Source organism: Thermobia domestica, chromosome 16 (genome assembly GCF_964235325.1).
Source record: "Thermobia domestica chromosome 16, izTheDome1.hap1.1, whole genome shotgun sequence".
Taxonomy (NCBI): Eukaryota; Metazoa; Arthropoda; class Insecta; order Zygentoma; family Lepismatidae; genus Thermobia; species Thermobia domestica.
The window spans coordinates 62,770,714-62,789,586 of NC_137469.1; the positions used below are offsets into that span (position 1 = coordinate 62,770,714).

The 18,873-nt window shown below is 34.0% G+C and overlaps 1 protein-coding gene across 5 annotated transcripts in view; it reads right to left on the minus strand.

The window, feature by feature from the left end:
• Positions 1-1,373: 1,373 nt before the first annotated feature.
• The window catches only part of LOC145673100 (transmembrane protein 209), a 109,238-nt gene continuing 91,738 nt past the window's right edge, over positions 1,374-18,873 (minus strand). For all 5 annotated transcript variants that reach the window (XM_081742464.1, XM_081742463.1, XM_081742461.1 and 2 more), the window contains 5 exons: positions 17,924-18,057; positions 12,150-12,378; positions 8,870-8,967; positions 4,743-4,949; positions 1,374-2,149 (listed from right to left, as the gene is read on the minus strand). In XM_081742464.1, coding sequence (XP_081598590.1) covers positions 2,021-2,149; positions 4,743-4,949; positions 8,870-8,967; positions 12,150-12,378; positions 17,924-18,057 — 797 coding nt within the window. In that variant the 3' untranslated portion in view covers positions 1,374-2,020. The remainder of the gene's footprint in view (positions 2,150-4,742; positions 4,950-8,869; positions 8,968-12,149; positions 12,379-17,923; positions 18,058-18,873) is intronic.

The window sequence follows — 18,873 nt, forward strand, 5'->3', positions numbered from 1 at the left end:
TTCAAATGGGAACAGGGAACAATTTCTATAATACTCAAATTCCCGATTTTTTATACAGAGTACCGAAGCTGAACGAGATGTGGACCTACATTTTAATGTGGGATCCGAACAAGAGCTTCCACAGAGAATCGAACCAGGTGACCAAAATATACATGTTGAAGCTTCCCTAAAGCTCCTTTGTCAATTTTCACTGATCTATATAGATAGCAAAGATCAGTTTGTGTGGATACATATGAGTTTCTTACGCTTGTTTTAGAGTGGAAGTTACAATAACGTCTAACTCACTGTGTACTTGTCTCAACATGAATATGTGCTTATCTATGAAAAAGAGATTGCTATAGAGCCGTCCAATGATTCCCAAGAGTACTATTTCATTTTTATTGATTTATTTCTATCGAAAACACTATGTACGGAACGTTGTCATAATATACAGTATTCAAACTCACGCATCTCGAACGAACATGAACAGTCTACAGCAAGGCTGCTAGTGTGTGTGTCACAGTTTCTTTCAGGAGAAATAAACTCACAGGTTACAACAAAGTAATAATCTTCGTTTTTCCCATTTTAGTACTGTATATTTTGGCGTATACTGTACTTGATATAACACACGAATTATTTTTTATGTCATGCTTCTGTATTCAACAATGTTTAATTCCCTTCAGCATACAATGTCAGCAAATTTACATTACTTTGTTCGGACTGGGTACTGTCTATCGGTTGACAAAGTGGAGACGGTATTTCAGATTCTTTTCTTTCAGTTTATCACACCTATTATACAGTCAGTTTAAAAGTATTGTAATGTTCTTTTTTTTTAAATCTCTGTATTTACACTTGAATTTACAATTGGGGGGCAAGGTGGCTCAGTGATAGAGCATCTACCTTTGGTGCGTGGGACCCTGGCTCAAACCCCAGGCAGTTACAACATCGTACCCAGGGGCGGATCCAGGACCGACTTCTGGGGGGGGGGAAGGAGCGGTGGGTTGTCATAATGCTACTTTTAAGGGTTTCAAACTCTGGAATGGATTTTATTTATATATATAAAACAAGAAAGTTCCTCTTCTGGGGGGAGGGGGGCGATTGCCCCCTGGATCCGCCCCTGATCGTGCCCGTGGGTTTTCTCAGGGTACTCCCGTTTCTTCCCACTTTCTCGTTCCACTAATTCATCCATCATCATTCACTTGCTTCAATCGTTTCCCTTAGCCTAAAGGGCATTAATCGTGAGACGTTAAACTCAAAATATTTCAATATCTTCATTTTCATTTGAATTCACAATTCACTGCTATTTCTTCTTTTGTTTTCCTTATGGATTTTACTCTAAATTTTTAAACATGATTCTTTTATCTAAAGTAGGGGGGAAAAGGAGAGCAATGCAAAACGTTTGAACATAGCGAGAACTATATTTGTATAAAACTATTCTATTTCACATTCATTGTACAAATACTGTTGATTAACTGATCAAAATATTACACTAAGTCTGATATGTACTTACATGAATACAAAAAACAACAATACAAATCTTACATATAAAAAGGAAAAAAAAAAAATATTTCACAAAACATACGTAAAGAGTCACAACTAAAGATAATCTGTATAAAAGTTGAAGTTTGTATTTCATACAAGAGATTGGATTACAATTAATAAGAAATAAGGTCTAAAAAGGAAGAGCATATTGGAATCACTTCATGAAAATTAGTTTCATATATTCTGTCCATTTATTATCCTTGACACTACCTTATAATGAACACATTAACATTGACAATATATGAGGAAGCACACATTACAATAAGAAAGCCTTGCTTTAACAACTTAACTGCTACAATAAAATAATAATAATAATAAAACTTGCAAACTTGAATTCAAAATTCTTCGTAAGTCACATGGCCACTTTGGTTTTCATTATTATTCAAAATCGTCCACAAATAAAAACTTCAAAATGCATCATGAATATCACAAGCCCAAACTTTAGGGTTTACACTCGTATCAATGCAATAGTATACATACTGTATGATAAAGGCTTTCGTTAACTGTCAATAATCCAAAGCATGTTGATACCTGAAGGTCCTAAATTCACTCGTCCCAGCATACCATGCTCTTTAGTTTTTACATAGTAAAGAAATAATAATAATGTATGCAATAAATTGTTCCTTCCCTGAAAAAAAGAAAATATATGTTGTAATGCTTTATTTGTGTGATTGCTTTATTCTTTTCTTTCTTTTATGGAAGTTACACTTATACATAAAGTTAGAAATAGATTTCTTCCTTGCTCTGACTGATGTTAACCCCTAGCAGTAAATCTGATTATTTTATTTTACTTTATTTTATTTATTTTTTTATTTTTTTGTCAAGATGGGTTGAAGTCATCCCTTTTTGCCTAAATGATTCAACCCCAAACGACAGATTCTACTGAGAAACCTCAACGAAATCAAGTAATTTCAGGTGTTGTTTACTTTTTTTTTTTTTTTTTTTTTTTTTTTTTTTTTTTAATGTGGTGAATTTACACCCTTGTCTGTGACAAACTAAACCCAAACAATGGTGGAGGTTAAATCTTAAAAATATGCTTCATAAAAGCGGAGAAATTTTAAAAAATTTACTACGCTGCACTTTTATTAATAGGATAAATTCACTCCCTACTCTTAAGCAATTTCAACTCCAACCAATGCGAGAAGCTCCTAATTCCAAGCAACACGCTCCATTGTGAATCCTTAAAATAAAAGCACTTAATAAAATATAATTACTAGAAAAGGTATATGATTTTTTTCTAATGAAGTGAATTCATACCGTTACCTCTAATCTCATCCCTAAACAATAAGTGCACAAGTAAGTCTCAAATAAAACAAACGTTAGGTTTCATAACAATAATTTTAGGAACTATACCAAAAAATGGATCAAAAGATTGCTATCTTGGCTAAGAATTTTAGGAATGGTCCAAAAAATGCATCAAAAGATTGCAATGTTGGCCAATAATTAGTTTTTGGATTAGGAGCCACAAAATTTTCGAATGGTCCCTAAATCGAGTTTTCGTATTTTTTTTTACGGAATAAGCACATCATATTGAGTTAAGTGATAGTTTGGGTTTGACTACACTATATGTAGCTCTCCAGATCGGCGTAAAAGAAAATTTTTGACTGAAATATATTGGATCTTTTGATCCAAAAATACATTTCTTATGAAAGTTTTCATGGAATATACGTATATTTCTATTCTTTCTTTTTTTATAAAAAGATAATTTTAAAAATAATAATTCACTCACTCATTCTTAACCAATTTCAACCCAATAAGTACGGATGCTTGAAAAGCCTCACAGAATATATGCGCCATATTGCATTAAAAATGAATAATTTTTCCGAAAATTCTTTTATCATCTTATGTATATGAAGAAACTTCCGACTTGGTGGTGAATTTACTCCATTTTACCCTCATGCTTAATAATTTCAACTTCAAGAAATGGACACGCTCGGGAAACCCTACAGAATATATCACATTGAATCAAAATCGAATGATTTTTTCAATAATTTTATAAAAAATATAATAATTTCTAAGGAAGAAAGAATTTTATTTCAAGATGAATCACTCCTCCTAAACCAGAAACAATAGGAATAGGTTCAGAGGTTGTTCGTAAGTCTTAAACCCATACTACGTTTTAATAAAAATTGGATATTTTTTACGAAAAATATTGTGAATATCTATACTCGAATGGTAAAAGCTTTCCAATATATATTTTTAAAAAATTAGGGTATACCACCTCATTCTTGATTAATCTCAAGGGATTATTGGAAAGCTTCAAAGAAAATATATACGCTATACTGTATCAAAATAAAATAATTCTTACGAAAGTTATCGCGGAAAATTTTCTTTGTATGAGGAAACCTCTAAGCTGAGATAAGTTCATACGTTTATTCTTGACGGATAACCACAAATAATAGCTTTTCTAACGTTGGAGGAAGGCACATGACATCTTGCATTAAAATCGAAGGTTTTACGGAAATTGTCATGGAACAAACAAACAAAGTGATAACGGTGGACTCTAATGGTAACTCAAAAGCTCTCTTACGCTCATTTCAATATGTTTATATTTTTCAACAAAAATGAAGTGTGAGAGACTTCTTAGATTCTAAATCAAATAATATTCTTTCACGCTACTGTGTAACATGGAGATCACCTACTAACCAAGTGGGAAAGTGGGATACAAGCTATTCTTCAGGTCGTCGTAGATATTTACTCCCAGCAAGGTTTAAAACAATCTATGAGTATGTACACAGAAAGCAAACGCTCTAGTAATTTTCTGATTTTGGGACTATGTGCTCCGCGCAACCGAGTCTTAGGCACGTGTCTGGGTGGAGACATAAAATTTATGAAGTGGATAGAGTAGTGAGACAATCAGGCAGTTATCTGAAACCGCAAATAATGGCGCTGGGTTCTTTGTGTATCAACCAGTTGATTGTGCGCATCCTAACTATGGTCAATAGACATCTTTTCTCGAATTTTCCCTCACTTTCTGTCTGTCTGTCTCTCTCTCTCTCTCTTATATATATATATATATATATATATATATATAGAGAGAGAGAGAGAGAGAGAAATAAAGCCTTACAGGTCCATGTTAATCACGATTATCAATTACAAATCACATAAAACAATAATACTTATAAAAGTCTAAGTCAAAATGAATCAATGTCCTTCAAATTATGAAGCTGAGTTCATAATTTAATTCAAGCAAGAAGAAGGAGAGGAGACAACATACTTACTTTCGCTACTTCCTTTGTATTTTCTCCTACAATTAAGGCGTAATGTGGTGGACTGATATGAACCTGGTAAATAACCAAAGTATCTTTTCCTTTTTCTGGTTTCTCAGGGATCTTCACAAAATACTGATTGGAAAATGCCTTCCCGTCGTGGTTGGGTAACGATGGCAACTGGGAATCCATATATGCAGCAAACAGATGCATTATAATCTGTGCAGAAAAAATGGAGGTTTATAACTTGTAATGCAGCATAGTCAAAATCTATAATACTCATCTTATCAACTATTCTTATTTTTAACGACAAGAGTCCTCTTCGTCTTATAGTCTGCTTCAAATAAAATAGGAGTGGATAGCTTTAGGAACAAATTAGGTAATACAGTTATACAGGAGCGCACCCAGAAATATTTGTTGGAGCGTTACAACACATTACGTCTATGTAGTATTGAATTGATGTTATTCTACAGCCGAGAAGTAATTTTCAAGCACTTCTCAAAAAGATAGAATTAAATTGTTTTTTTTAAGAAACGAAAAAGTACAGTTGTAGCGTAAGATCAAATTTCTAGAGCACATTAATCATTTCTCTGCTAAAGCCAGCAAGTATAGTTTTATTACGAAGGTGTACAAATGTTCGTCGAGTTGCTGAGATTGAACGGGGACCAAAACAGGTGAACTCCGTGAGTGCGCTCTTGGAACACGCAAATCACATTAAAGAGTTACGAAGTTTGGAGGGGAGGTCAGGACCTAAGAGACCCCCTCCATTGATACGCCTCTGCAGACAAGAAGACACACGAAGTTACCAAGTAATTGAAAATTAACTAAATACTTATATTTACTACCTTCTGTTGTCGCCATTTTAATAGTTCCTCACAATCAACAAAGCCTTATATTAAAAAAAAAAAAAAAAAGTGCAACTATTAAAAAATGTATGGTCCTTTGTGCAAAATATGTATGCTCCTTTGTGAATTGCGCCCTTTGTAAGATTTTGAATTAACCTTTCTTTTCTGTCTCATGTAAAATAAAATAAAATAAAATAAAATAAATAAATAAATAAATAAATAAAAAGAGAAAACTGCCTATTTATAAAGTATCATCTGCAAATTTTGAGAAAAAAATCATTAAAAAAGTCTACAAATCATGCTTCGCTATCTGCCTATTTCTAGTAACTTTAACAAATAAATAAATTAATTAATTAATAATAATAAATAAAAGTTGTAATTGACATTTCATCATTGGTGAATTTGGATACGATACAGTTAAACTTTATCATTGATTATGAAAAGTCTGAGCTCGCTCCTGCTCTGAATATATTTTGTTATCAAGTAACAAGGTGAATTATTAAGAATATAATAGCGATCAAGCGTGTAAATGCCAAAAATGTTATTGAAAGTGGACAATTCACTGATAACAGACTTAAATATTAAACTAAAGAAACTGTACTATGATACACAAACAAAACTCAACAGTAATAAAGATTATGTAAAAGATAAAGTAGATATGTAAATATTGTTAGTTCTTCTACAAATGTTAGTCATAAGTCTTGCAATATTTCCACAACTCAAACAATAGGCGCGTGTATACGTTGTGATCGACCGCAAGTACAAGTTTAAACTAGCCCAAGAAGTAATGTAGCAAATGGACTATTTAGCATGGAGGCCACCATTCCGTCAGTATCTTCAGTCATTTGTTAGTGGCAGTGATGAGTGCTCAACAACGACTGATATGTGAACTGTTACTGTATGAGTTAAAACTCGTGCTTAATTCCAAAACACTTGTCATGTGAAAGGGGGAGGTGCAGTGAACCACATCACAGTAATTTGTTGGTTCCAGAAATTCCGTGCAGGTTATAAGATTGTCGAAGATCATCCATGGTCCAGCCGGCCCAGGGTAACAGATACAATATACCAATGTTCTGCCAGCATCCATCACATCTCAGATGTTATATTTTAGACATAATAATTACTTGTCTTGAAATGATTGCATGGATATATACACAACTGATTTATTTCAATGTAATTACTTTATATAAATATTCACGCAGTGAGGAATATATTAAATGCCAAAGTCTGACCCAAACGGAATCGAACTCACGACCTTACAATTAGAAGTCCCATGCCTTATTACTGAGCCACCATGAACACTCCTGCGGAGCTTATTCTGAAGAAACAGAACTGAATTTCAAATACAATGACATTCAGATCCATTGCAAATTACGTTTTTTTTCCTTTTCTTTTCATTTTCATTCTACTATAGATGCGAGAATTGTGTTCGTTGTCTTTCCTTTCGTCTTATTATAGAAAGAGCGCTGTGGAAATGATTTTTTACGTACGGAAATGTAGGCGACAAAACCAGCATGTGCAAAGTGTATACATAGTTTCGAAATACTATATCTTTATGTATTTCAATGGATGTTACTTGTTCTACATTTAATAAAATTTCAACGTCTTATCACACTCTCAAGAAAACTACACAATTTTTCCAGCAAAAGTTATCTTGGGAGGTCGAACCTGGCCTCTTTTGTTTACTTTTTCCGAAGATAACCGAAGCTGGACTTAAAGAAAATTTTTAGCTCCAAATAGTCATAATGATTTTTTTTAATAACGTGTACAAACACAAATGTTCATATTAATAACGAAATTCTTATTGAGTTTTTTAGGTCCCTGAAATGACCATATATGCCCAACCAGTGAATTTCACAAACATCGAGATCAGAGTTGTCATCAAATTTTTGTTCCAGCAAGAAAAGTCACCGAATCAAATCCATAAAGAAATAAGTGAAACACTACGGGACTATCATCGTCATGTGCAATGGTGATGAAGTGGGTGGCATAGTTTAAAGTGGTGATTTCTCAACAGATGATGCTCCACGTGCAGGAAGACCAAAAACAGTGACTGTCCCCGAAATCGTGGATGAAATTCATGACTTTGAAAATTGCAAAATCTCAGCAAATCGTGTGGCAGAGATTGTAGACATTTCTCGAGAATGCGTCGGTATTCATATTGACTTGAGGATGCGCAAGACAAAATGGGATCCCGAAAATGTGTCAGCAGATCAAAGGTGTGAAAGAGTGAAGATATCAAGGGAAGTTATCTTCCATTTTTGACCGCAATCCGCACCAATTTCTGTCATGAATAGTAACCATGCACGATCGTACCATTACACACCTGAAACGAAACAACAGTTAACTGACAAGCGGCACTCAGGTTCCTCTGGCCTCAAGAAATTCAAGAGACAGAAGTCGGCTGAGGATCTGCAACATTCTTTTGGGATAAGGATGGAATCGTACTCATAGATTACTTGTCCAAGGGTTAGACATTTAATGCAGTATTATTTTGGATTATTCACAAAACCGAAAGACGAATGGAAAGTGAAACGCCGCAAGAAATTTTAAAAAATCCTTTTCGACAATGCGCCTGCACATCGAGCACTGCAAACGCAACTGACATTGCAAGATCTAGGGTTTCGGTGTCTATATCAATCTCCTTATTTCCCGGATCTAGGTCCGTCAACTATTAATTATTCTCAAACTCAAGCAACTTGGAAGGACGCAACTTTCGACGTAATAGGGAGGCGATTAGTGCTACAAAACAGTCATTAGATTTTTTTAATGATGTGCAAAAAAATTGAAGTACCGTCCAAGGAAGTGGATTGAATTTCGGAGGAAGTATGTAGAATAAATGTAAAATCTCATAATTCCAAGTCCACTTCTGGATTGGGCTCCAAACTTTTCAGTAACATCTCACATAGTCCTGACCTTACTCTTTCGGATTACTTTCTGTTTCGGTCCATGGTGCAGTTCTTGAAATCATTGTGCTTCACCAATCAGCAGGAGGTGGAAACAGCATTAATTGACTTATTTACCTCTAAGAAGAATACGTAGTATCGACGTAGAATCGAGGAACTGACAGGTGAAGGTAGCTGCAGACAGTCCAACACTTCAAATGTCAAGCTGCTTTCATTATACTGTACCAAGTACATACATATTGTGTACCAGAATATGCAAGATTTATGACTCACTTTGTACTAAACAGTCCATTCTTTTTGTCCTGAAAACTTTCTAGAGTTCAGTTCTATTATGCAAAGACCACGCGTTTCTGATATTATATATATATATATATACAAAATTGCTTACAGTTGCATCTGTTGGTAAGTGATCTTCCCAGTTTTTTCCATGAAAATTGCCGCCACCATTCCAACAATAATTGCTCATGCATCCTCCCTTCGCAAGTTCTGAAACAAAAGTACTAAATTATTTTAAGTGCTTAACAAACAGAAAATTCTTTAGAACGTAACCAAAAATCTTAACCTCCAATCTATCTTTTCATTACACAAAGAAATTTTTATATAGTATCTGCACCAGTTGATTCTTCAGATTTTCTTTTTTAAGTGTAACTCATTCAATTTTCAAACCCCAGCATATTTCCCTTATATAGTTATATTCAAATAAATTTCCATTATTCAGGTAGAAAAAAAAAAAATACGTATCTGGTAGAAAATTAACCAGATTCTATGTGCAATTGTACAAACCTACAAACAAGAAGCCTGACAAGCCGAAAAACATCTATTTTACATAATTTCCCCTTCTTAATATCTTCTCAATGAGGTATCTATTCAAGTGTACAGTTTCTTATGTGAAAGAACTTAACTCTAATGGTAAGTAACAGAAACGTTTAACTGATATTCATTGCCCAAAACATCAGCTATACTCTGATCAATCATCTATGGATCATCCTATTTTCTCAACCAAACTGTCTATATAGCAGTTGATAGTGTCTGATGAATCCAAAGTGGATAGTTGGCCAAACTGTTACACGATATTTTTTTACAATAAAAGTATTGCTTTGCTCAGCGAGTAGTTTAAATTAGATTTAAGCAGTTAAGGATATATGTTGGTCTCGCTCACATTCTGTATATTGCGTACTACAGCGAATGTGAACACGAAATTTTATTTGTTAGATTAACTTCGTAACAAGGGAGTATACATGATTTTATTCATATTGGTTTTTCTGTTTGTTTGTTTGGTTGAATTTCTGCAACAAATTGTTCCTCCATTTCTGCCGACTTGATTAATCTTTAAATTTTACAGACAATCATAGCTTCGATAACCATACAATATTCTGTCAATTACAATGTTAATTACATCAAAAAAATCCAGAATATGTTCACGAACGATTATTACATAAGTAAATCATGTCTCCAATTTAAAATAAAATATAGCAAAGTTTCAAACTAACACTTTAACAAAAGCTGCTTTTGGAACCCCTGTCCCTTGATTTTGGCAGATAATTTGGCAGGATTTACACGAATGAACTGTTTAAATTCATATGTCCCTGTAACTTGCTATGGTAAAGAACGTATTCTGAAAATGAAGTGAAAATTATGTCCGTTGGAATTAAATTGAAAAATAATACAAATTATAAAAGATGGCTACTTGTTTTGGGCAGGATAACAAAGCGTACTTTAAATAAATGAAATTTTTATGTTTTACGTCTCAAGTTTATGCCGGCTACGCTAAACGAGACGGTAATGATGAGAAATGAATGGAATGGTGGAATAAAGAAAGTGGGAAGAAACAGGAGAACCCCGAGAAAACCCACGCATACGGTGTTTGTCCATCAAAAAATTTACTTGGCGTGGGCTAGGATCGAATCCAGGACCCCATGCACCAGAGGTGAACGCTCTACCACTGAACCACTGTGGCCCCTACTTTAAATATCACCGATTTTCTTGTTTACGCCAACGTCCTATACATAAATACTCTGTAGTCCTGAAGGGAAAATACATAACACAAAAGTGTCAACACAAGACAGAAAAAATCTCACCTTTATTGCTATAAATATTATGGTATTTAAACTTTTAGCCTATATATACCAATTTGCACATTAGGCCTCATATTCATGTGAGCTATCTGAATCGAAGGTTGAGTTATAGCTACCTTCATAATGTATTAAGTTTCAATCAATACAACAAATATGTTATTAAATAACTATAATGATTTAAAAATAATACAGTTTAATTTTCATTTTATTTACTTTAACGCTAGCTTTAGTTTTTTGCTTAATAACATTAAATTTAATTAAAATAGTACAGTTTGAATGTGCGACTTTTAAGCTGCAAAATATTTGGCATTCCTAAGACCGGCTGCGCACTGACCAGAGGCAAGACAGCCAAGTCGAGGCAGACAGAAGTATAACAGGATACGGACAGTGAAGTCTGAGTGCACTGACCATGTGTCTCAATTATAATATGAGAGGTCTTTGTCTAGCACGTGCTCGAGTGAATATGAGGTACGAGCATTAGCTGCATTCCTCACAGTACTGTACCTCGGGCTCGGCTGTCTTGTCCTCTGGTCAATTTGCAGCCGGCCTAATAGTTGCATTATTTTACAATATCTCATCGAAGAATGTTTGATATCAGCGTAACGTTTACCATGGCAACAACAAATCTATAACTTCAACGCTTAAACACTCCATTAATAAGCAGCGAAATAATTTTCAAGTGTCAAGATTCATTCAAAAGTCGATAAAAAAATGTATGTATGATTTCTTATTTTTCATATTATCGTTAGTCATGTGAAGAAAGGAAATCATAGTGTCTATGAAATTAATGAACTTGAATACCTGAAATTTTCGACCAACTTAAGAAAAATATGCGCCTTTGACACATGACTGTACTCTTTGTTTTAATTTTTTATCTTATTTATATAATTGTGCAAAATGTTTCTCTCCCTATTTATTATTGTTTCTCTTCTCAGAATTCTTTTACCGACCAACTTATCCATAGCTTTAGCTCCTCCACCTGAAACTTTCGATCTTCACACATTTATTTTTTTATCGTCCAACCTATCCCTTAGTCTCCCTCTACCTGAAACACCGCATACTTTCAATCTTCAAAGAATTATTTTTTCATCGACTAACTTGCCCCTTAGCTATATCGCTCTTGATCTGAAACACTGCCTACTTTCAACCTTCAAACACTTGTTCTTTTATCAATCACAATGTCCTCAATTTTATCTCCTTCCAACTGAAATATTGCATACTTTCAATCTTCAAATACTTTTCTTTTACCGACCAACCTGTCCCTTAATTTTATTTTCTCCACCCAAAGCATAGTATACCCTCAATCTACAAAGAATTATTCCTTTATCGACTAACCTTTCTCTTAATATTATCTCCCTCCACCTAAAATACGGTCTACTATCAATCTCCAAACGCAATCATCACATGACAAGACTGTACCACCTGGACGCTTCACAACCACTTTTTTTGTTCATTAATTATTCTCCTTTTTTCCTATTTCTCCCCTCATTATCATATTTGGCGTCTAACAAAGGAACTTTACCTTTTTGGAGTATAATTATAATGTTAAAATTTCAATTATTCATATGGACGTTACTCCATAATGATACATACCAGTAATACGCGTCACCAGGTATTCTTGATTGGGTGTGACTTCAAGAAATGGTATCAGATCAGCTAATGTTGGAATATTTTGAGCAACTTGCATAATCTGAGCAGTTTTCTTGAGTCTTTCAAGACCAACACCACCAATTCTAATATCCGCAAGTCCTTGCCGCTGAAGTGATTCGTTTACAGAAGAAATTTCATTCAACAATCTTTCCAGAATCGTCTGCGTAATCCACTGAATAAAAAAAAATTGAAGCGTTATTTACATACTCATGTATAACAGAAAATAATTGTGGACACTACATTTCAACATCAGTATTACTACAATGATGCCACCAAAAATTGAGCTCTCTCCTTATTTTTGTTGCGGAATACTCGGTTCGAACCCCGGCGGAAAGAATGTCATTCAGATATTACATCCTACTGTAGCTTTATTCTCATGTGGACTCGCTATTAGAAAGGATATTAAAATCAATCAAGTCACTGATAATACCTTTTGATTTATTTTATTTTATTTATTTATTTGTATTATTAGTAAGTGGCTTGATTGATTTTAACGTTTCTTTCTAAACCACCCTGAAGAAGAGCAATCGATAAACTTGCTTGAATAAGTGATTTTGGTCTTCATATGAATACTTTTAAGTTAGCTTGTGTGATAATTAATGTCACAATACTATGCACTAGAGCAAAATTCCTGTTCGCTGAACTGGGGAGGTACCGAACTCAAGTCTCCCACTTCCTGAGGTTGTTATCTCATAACTAAGGTACCAGCAACACGATCAGTTTTACTGTCTTGAGCTATCTTTATCCGACAGATTTTGGGAATTTTGTCGAAGGAATCCACTATTCTACAGAGAAGATTCTTCTGCTTTGAAGGTGCATTAATACACATTTTACGTTAATTTATCTTCACTAATTGAACTTAAGAGCCTGCCTTACTAAAAATAATACAAAATTTACCATTTTTCTTTTGCTTGTTTTTCATAAGTGAAATTAGATAGGTAATGAAATGCAACTTACCACAATCATAGATAATGTTATTCTACAACAACAACAACAAAAAAAAAAAAAAAAAAAAAAATGAAGGAGTTTCAGTGTTGCCATCCATAGAAATTACAGTGTTGCCAGAATAACAATGCCCCTAAAACCTAAGTTAAGGCAGCGAGTAGAAGAATGAACTCAACTGCATTTGGTTACTATCATGTTGTTTTGGTTTCCTGTGAAATATTTTTAAATAATGGTTGTATTTAGTTTGTAATAAACAAAATAGTTTTAACATACAGTTATTAAAACTAAATAATAATGTTATTTCACTTATGAAAAACAAGCAAAAGAAAAATGGTAAATTTTGTATTATTTTTAGTAAGGCAGGCTCTTAAGGTACACATAAATTATCATCACAATACTACCTACACAGTGTTCTATGTAGATTAAAATTTCTAAAAAATCACCTATATTTCAACTACATTTATCACTTACTCTTCAGGTTAGTTTAATGCTAAATCGTGCTACATAGTTGATTAATCACATGCTAAAATATATACTTCAGTGGTAATACATTAATTATGAGGGTCTATGGATCCCGGTATTAAATACAGTTATAAAAACCTTCTATAGATAGTATTTGATATATACTTATTTCAAGCTCCAGTTACTCTATAAATAACTATTTTAGGTCAAATGTTCTGTTTATAGATTTTACCGATATCAAAAATTTATGGGTAATTTGTGAAAAATCATCCACACAACTCTTATGTAGAAAAATGCAATCCGCCTTTCGTCAACATATTTATGACCAGAAGGTGAATTTTACGATAATTTATGTCAATAAGGTTTGTATAAAATCTAATAATGTATTTTCGAAGAATAAAAATTCTTTTTAAATGTACTAAGTAGTTTGATTTTCGTGCCTTTTTTTAAATAAAATTACTAATAATGTTATCCTAGTCTTTGTCAAGATTTCGTTTTTCCGCCTTAAGGGATTGTCCACATTACGTAACTTGGCAAAGGGGAGGAGAGGGGTTCGGCCTTGCGTTACGAAGTGTGACAAGGGGGAGGAGGGTTTACGTCTTCGTTACGTAACGCATGTCTTTTGCTGTAATTTTTATTTTTATTCTCAGATTTATATGCAATCATTTAAACAAATAATTTTATTCAGTTCTTTTCTTTTTCATAAATAAACTATCAGAATATATGTTGTTCGCACAGGGAGAATACGTTTCATTTTGGACATAAGGGACTTCAAAACTGTCACCAATTAACTTAGGGACCCCCAAAACTACGAATTCGACACTAATACCGGTCATTTTCAATTATTTGACATACTAATGGGGCTCAATTTGGATTTAAACGGCATCAGAAGTGTCATTGTTTATCTCAGCGGCCCCGAAAGCAATGGATTCAACACTAATATCAGTCATTTTCCATCATATTTATATATCCACCTCCTTAAAGTTGCGGAGCTGAATTTGGACTTAAATGGCATCGGAAGTGTCACTGTTTATCACAGCGATCCCGAAAACTATGGATTCGAAACTAATATCGGTCATCTTCGATCATATTTTATATATATATATATATATATACAGGGTGTTAATGAACTATACCGACAAACTGTAAGAGGTGATTCCTCACATTAAAATAAGAAAAGAGTTCAGATAGACCTATGGCGAAAAGTGCATAGTTTCAGAGCTAGGGCTGTCCAAAATCGCGAAAAAGCCAAATTTCAAGAGGCCCTATTTTGAATTCGGGAAATTGCGGATGGTGGTTCTTATCAGCTTAAAGGAAGTCATGCATACGCAGTCCAAAAATAGACATTTCATTAATGTTCAAGGGTGTACAGAGTATTCCCTGCCAGGTGAACTTCCAGGACATGCCATCAACCGAATTTTGAAGTATGCTCTGACTTTATGATTAGTCCAAAGTAGACAAACGATATCTTGATAGCAATGAACACGGAATCCTTTGGCGTGATGTCGGAAGTGTTAAAGATCGTCAGCAGCACGGTCTCTCGTACTCGGGAAAACGAATGGCGCGATGTTTTCTTTCACGCTTATAAGTGAAGAAAATGTGAAATATACCGTGACGAAATACATGTCATCACACGTTTTTCTGAACACAAGAAAATATGGAGATGCCGATTCCTAACATTTCCAACTTCCCTCCGAAGCACTGGATATCCATTATTGTGAAGGCTTACCTCCTGCTTACCTTGGACCCTCCTTGAAAACAGGGTATATCTGAAAACTCTATTGACAGCATATCTGAGAATTACACCCTGTAGAGAATACCCTGTATACCTATTGAAAATTGATGAAATATGCATTTTTGGATAGTGTATGCATGGCTTCCTTTACGCTGAAAAGGATCACCATCCACAGCCTCCGGAATTCGAAATAGGGCTTGCTGAAATTTAGCTTTTTCGCGATTTTGGACAGACCTAGTTCTAAAACTATACACATTTCCCATAGGTTCATATGAACTTTTTTCTTATTTTGATGTGAGGAATCACCTCTTATAGTTTGTCGGTATAGTTCGTTAACACCCTGTGTATATATATATATATATATATATATATATATATATATATATATATCCCTACCCTAAGTTGCAACTTCGAAGTGAAATGATAGAAACCATCCCAGGCCCGAACCTCATTTATGTTGAAAAGTTGATCGAGTCCGATTGGGTGGTTCAACAGTTATGAAGTTACAAACATAGTCACTTCCATGATTGGTGACGAACGCTGCGTGTATTACAATACAATAAAACTCCGTTTTGTGGCTATCGCAGCGTTGCATTTACAGCACACACTTTTCTCGAGTTCATTGTTAATGATCGTAACTGCCGCTTGAAAATGCTCTCGCGTTCCCACTCGTATCACTATTTCTGAGAATATTATTTAAAATTTTTTATTTGAACCATTACCTACTCTTTTCTTTTAAGGGGTTTCGCGTGAAACAAAAGAAACTCTTTTTCGTGAAATAATATTTTCCGCGATGGAACAATCTACGATTTGCAGACCACAACAAGATATTAAAATCCTAATTCGTCTTATATTCATCTCGTTTATTTATTTATTTATTTATTTTTGGATTTGAATATTTTTGAAGAAATCGAGTTTATTCGCACTCTCGCACTGATCTTGGACAAGAAGAATTTGAAAAGGGGTAAACTAAAGTCCAAAGTCCAAAGATGATGTACGAAAACCTGTTCACAAACGAGATGTCTCTGCTCCTTTACGTATATAGCCACTTCGAATTTGTGGTCGACGACGAAGAGAACTTTGCATCGTCGACACTGACGACCTTGAAATGCACGAAGCATCCTGGATCCTGAAAAAGAGGTCGAGGTCAGTTCTTTAGATCCTGTTTTACCTGCATCTAACGATAGTATTTCCTCCTTGCCGTCATCTGTGACCAAAGAGGATGGGTGCGGTCTCCTTGAGAAAACGGCAGTATTCAATTTTGAAGAATTAATACTGGTTAATGAAACAACCTTAAGGAGTTAAAATATTATTACTGTTCTACAATTTTGTAATACTTAGATTTATTGGCGAAAAACACTACAAATATATTCAGAATACAAGTATTTTGTAATAAAAAGTTCTACCATTAAAAATAGTTTTTTATTATAATAACCCCCAAATAAGCAAAATTGGTGAAAAAACAAAAATCAAAAAGTGTTTCGTAACAAAGGGAGGAGGGGTTCGGCCTTGTGTTACGAAGTGTGACAAGGGGAGGGAGGGGGGTAAAAATTGGTCAAAAATAGCGTTACGTAATACGTGGACGGCCCCTAAGACTCGGGTTCTTGTCTATGATGTAATAAGTCTCAAATACATTTCTTTCAATTTGAGAAGTACTGGAGTGTAAAACAGCGGTGTCCTGAACAGTATGTTATGATTTCTTTTCAGATGTTTAAAATGTCCTGCAATAGCTCCTTTTATCTTCCCTAGATTCCTTGATGTGTTCCTTAAGTCTGGTGTTAATATTTCTTTTTGTCATGTCAAAGTATGATTAATTAGATATTTCGTAAATGCCACTTAGTGAGCTTTTATCACCAAAATAACTCTTGTACTGATTCAAGTTCCTATCCAAATTTAAGGGGTGGTTTTAGGCATTCAAATTAGCAATATTTACTAATCTAGATGCCAAGTAAGGAAATGATGGAAAGTAACACATTTGGAACTTTCTTCACTCTTCACTAAATACCTACCTATTATACTCTTTAAAAATGTTGTGTGTGTGTACTTTTACCACTGTGCCAAGGTAATCTTATCGTAATCATTAGCTACCCCTACTATTGGTATTATTTAATTTTTCTGACAAGTCTTTAGATGAGGTCAGTAGCCTATAAGCTCTCATGTACAGTCTTGTTTAAAAAAATGGCCATTTACTTCTCTTTGAAAATATAGCAAAGTTGTAAATTTATTCATTTTTGAAACAAACGAAATTTTTAGTTTACATTCAATGATTATGCCCTTGAAGCTAAAAGAGACGGATGATTAATGGAAGTGAATGATTATGAAATAATGGGTGGATTTGATTTTAGCTTAGCATCTGTTTCAGCACCGAGGCTATATGAAACGTGGACTTACAGCTTAACATAGGATCCGAACCAATATATATATATATATATATATAAACATTTTATCTCACAACGTCATTTAATGTAAATAAGTGGATCCTGAGTATCTATTCTTTTGGATGAACTGGGTAATCCTACAAGATGCTTAATTTCCCTAATTTTCAGTGGAATATATAACAACGTTACGTTCTTACCAACCGCAGATTTTTGTTCCACTGAGTTAACGTATATTGGCTTATATCTAACCGCCGCCATATTTCTTCTCCCTGTTCTTGAACTTTGGGAAGACCCTCATGAATTGGAGATCCCGGACTACCTGAAGCTGTAACTGAAATAAAAAAAATACATTTAGCGACATATACAACATAAGATGTACTATGAATCGATATAATACAAAGCTGATGTATGCATATGATTTTGATCTTCACAGAATGCCTTCTGGTTAGTATTGTACTTAATGCGTTTTCCTCAAGCTCATTAACGAAAAAGAAAAAATTAAAACTATGTTCAGCCAATCAAGCTGTTTTATTTTCATGGATGGATGGATCATAATTAAGCACGAAGCAGCAAATTTACTTTTGCACATTTACTCACCATTTACTATTATTATTATTTACGTTTTAGTTAAGTGTAAGTAGTTAATTTATACTTAACGCACTTTAAAAATTGATAATTTAATGTTAAGTAGTCAAAAGTATTTACGAATACGTCAACATATTAAGTTTTAGTACATCAGAAAACTGTTACAAAACTTATCATAGTGTAAATGGTGCTAAATATTTATATATATATATATATATATATATATATATATATATATATATATATATATATATATATATATATATATATATATATATATATATATATATATAAAATGATGAAAAACCTCTAGTTTTCCTACAATTAGTATAGAAGGATCTTCAACGACAGATGATGTAAGAATGGTCAGAATGCCCCAAAAATATGTAAGTCTTAACAATACTGACAGCCGTCAGCGAAATATGATGTTTAGAACTCTAAACAATCAATAATAATTTGGTACGCCCGTGGTGGTTCAGAGTTCGCGCGCTCACCCCTGGCACATGGAGTCCCTGGTTTGATCCAGTGCCCGCCAAGTAAACTTTGCTGTGGACAAACGTGT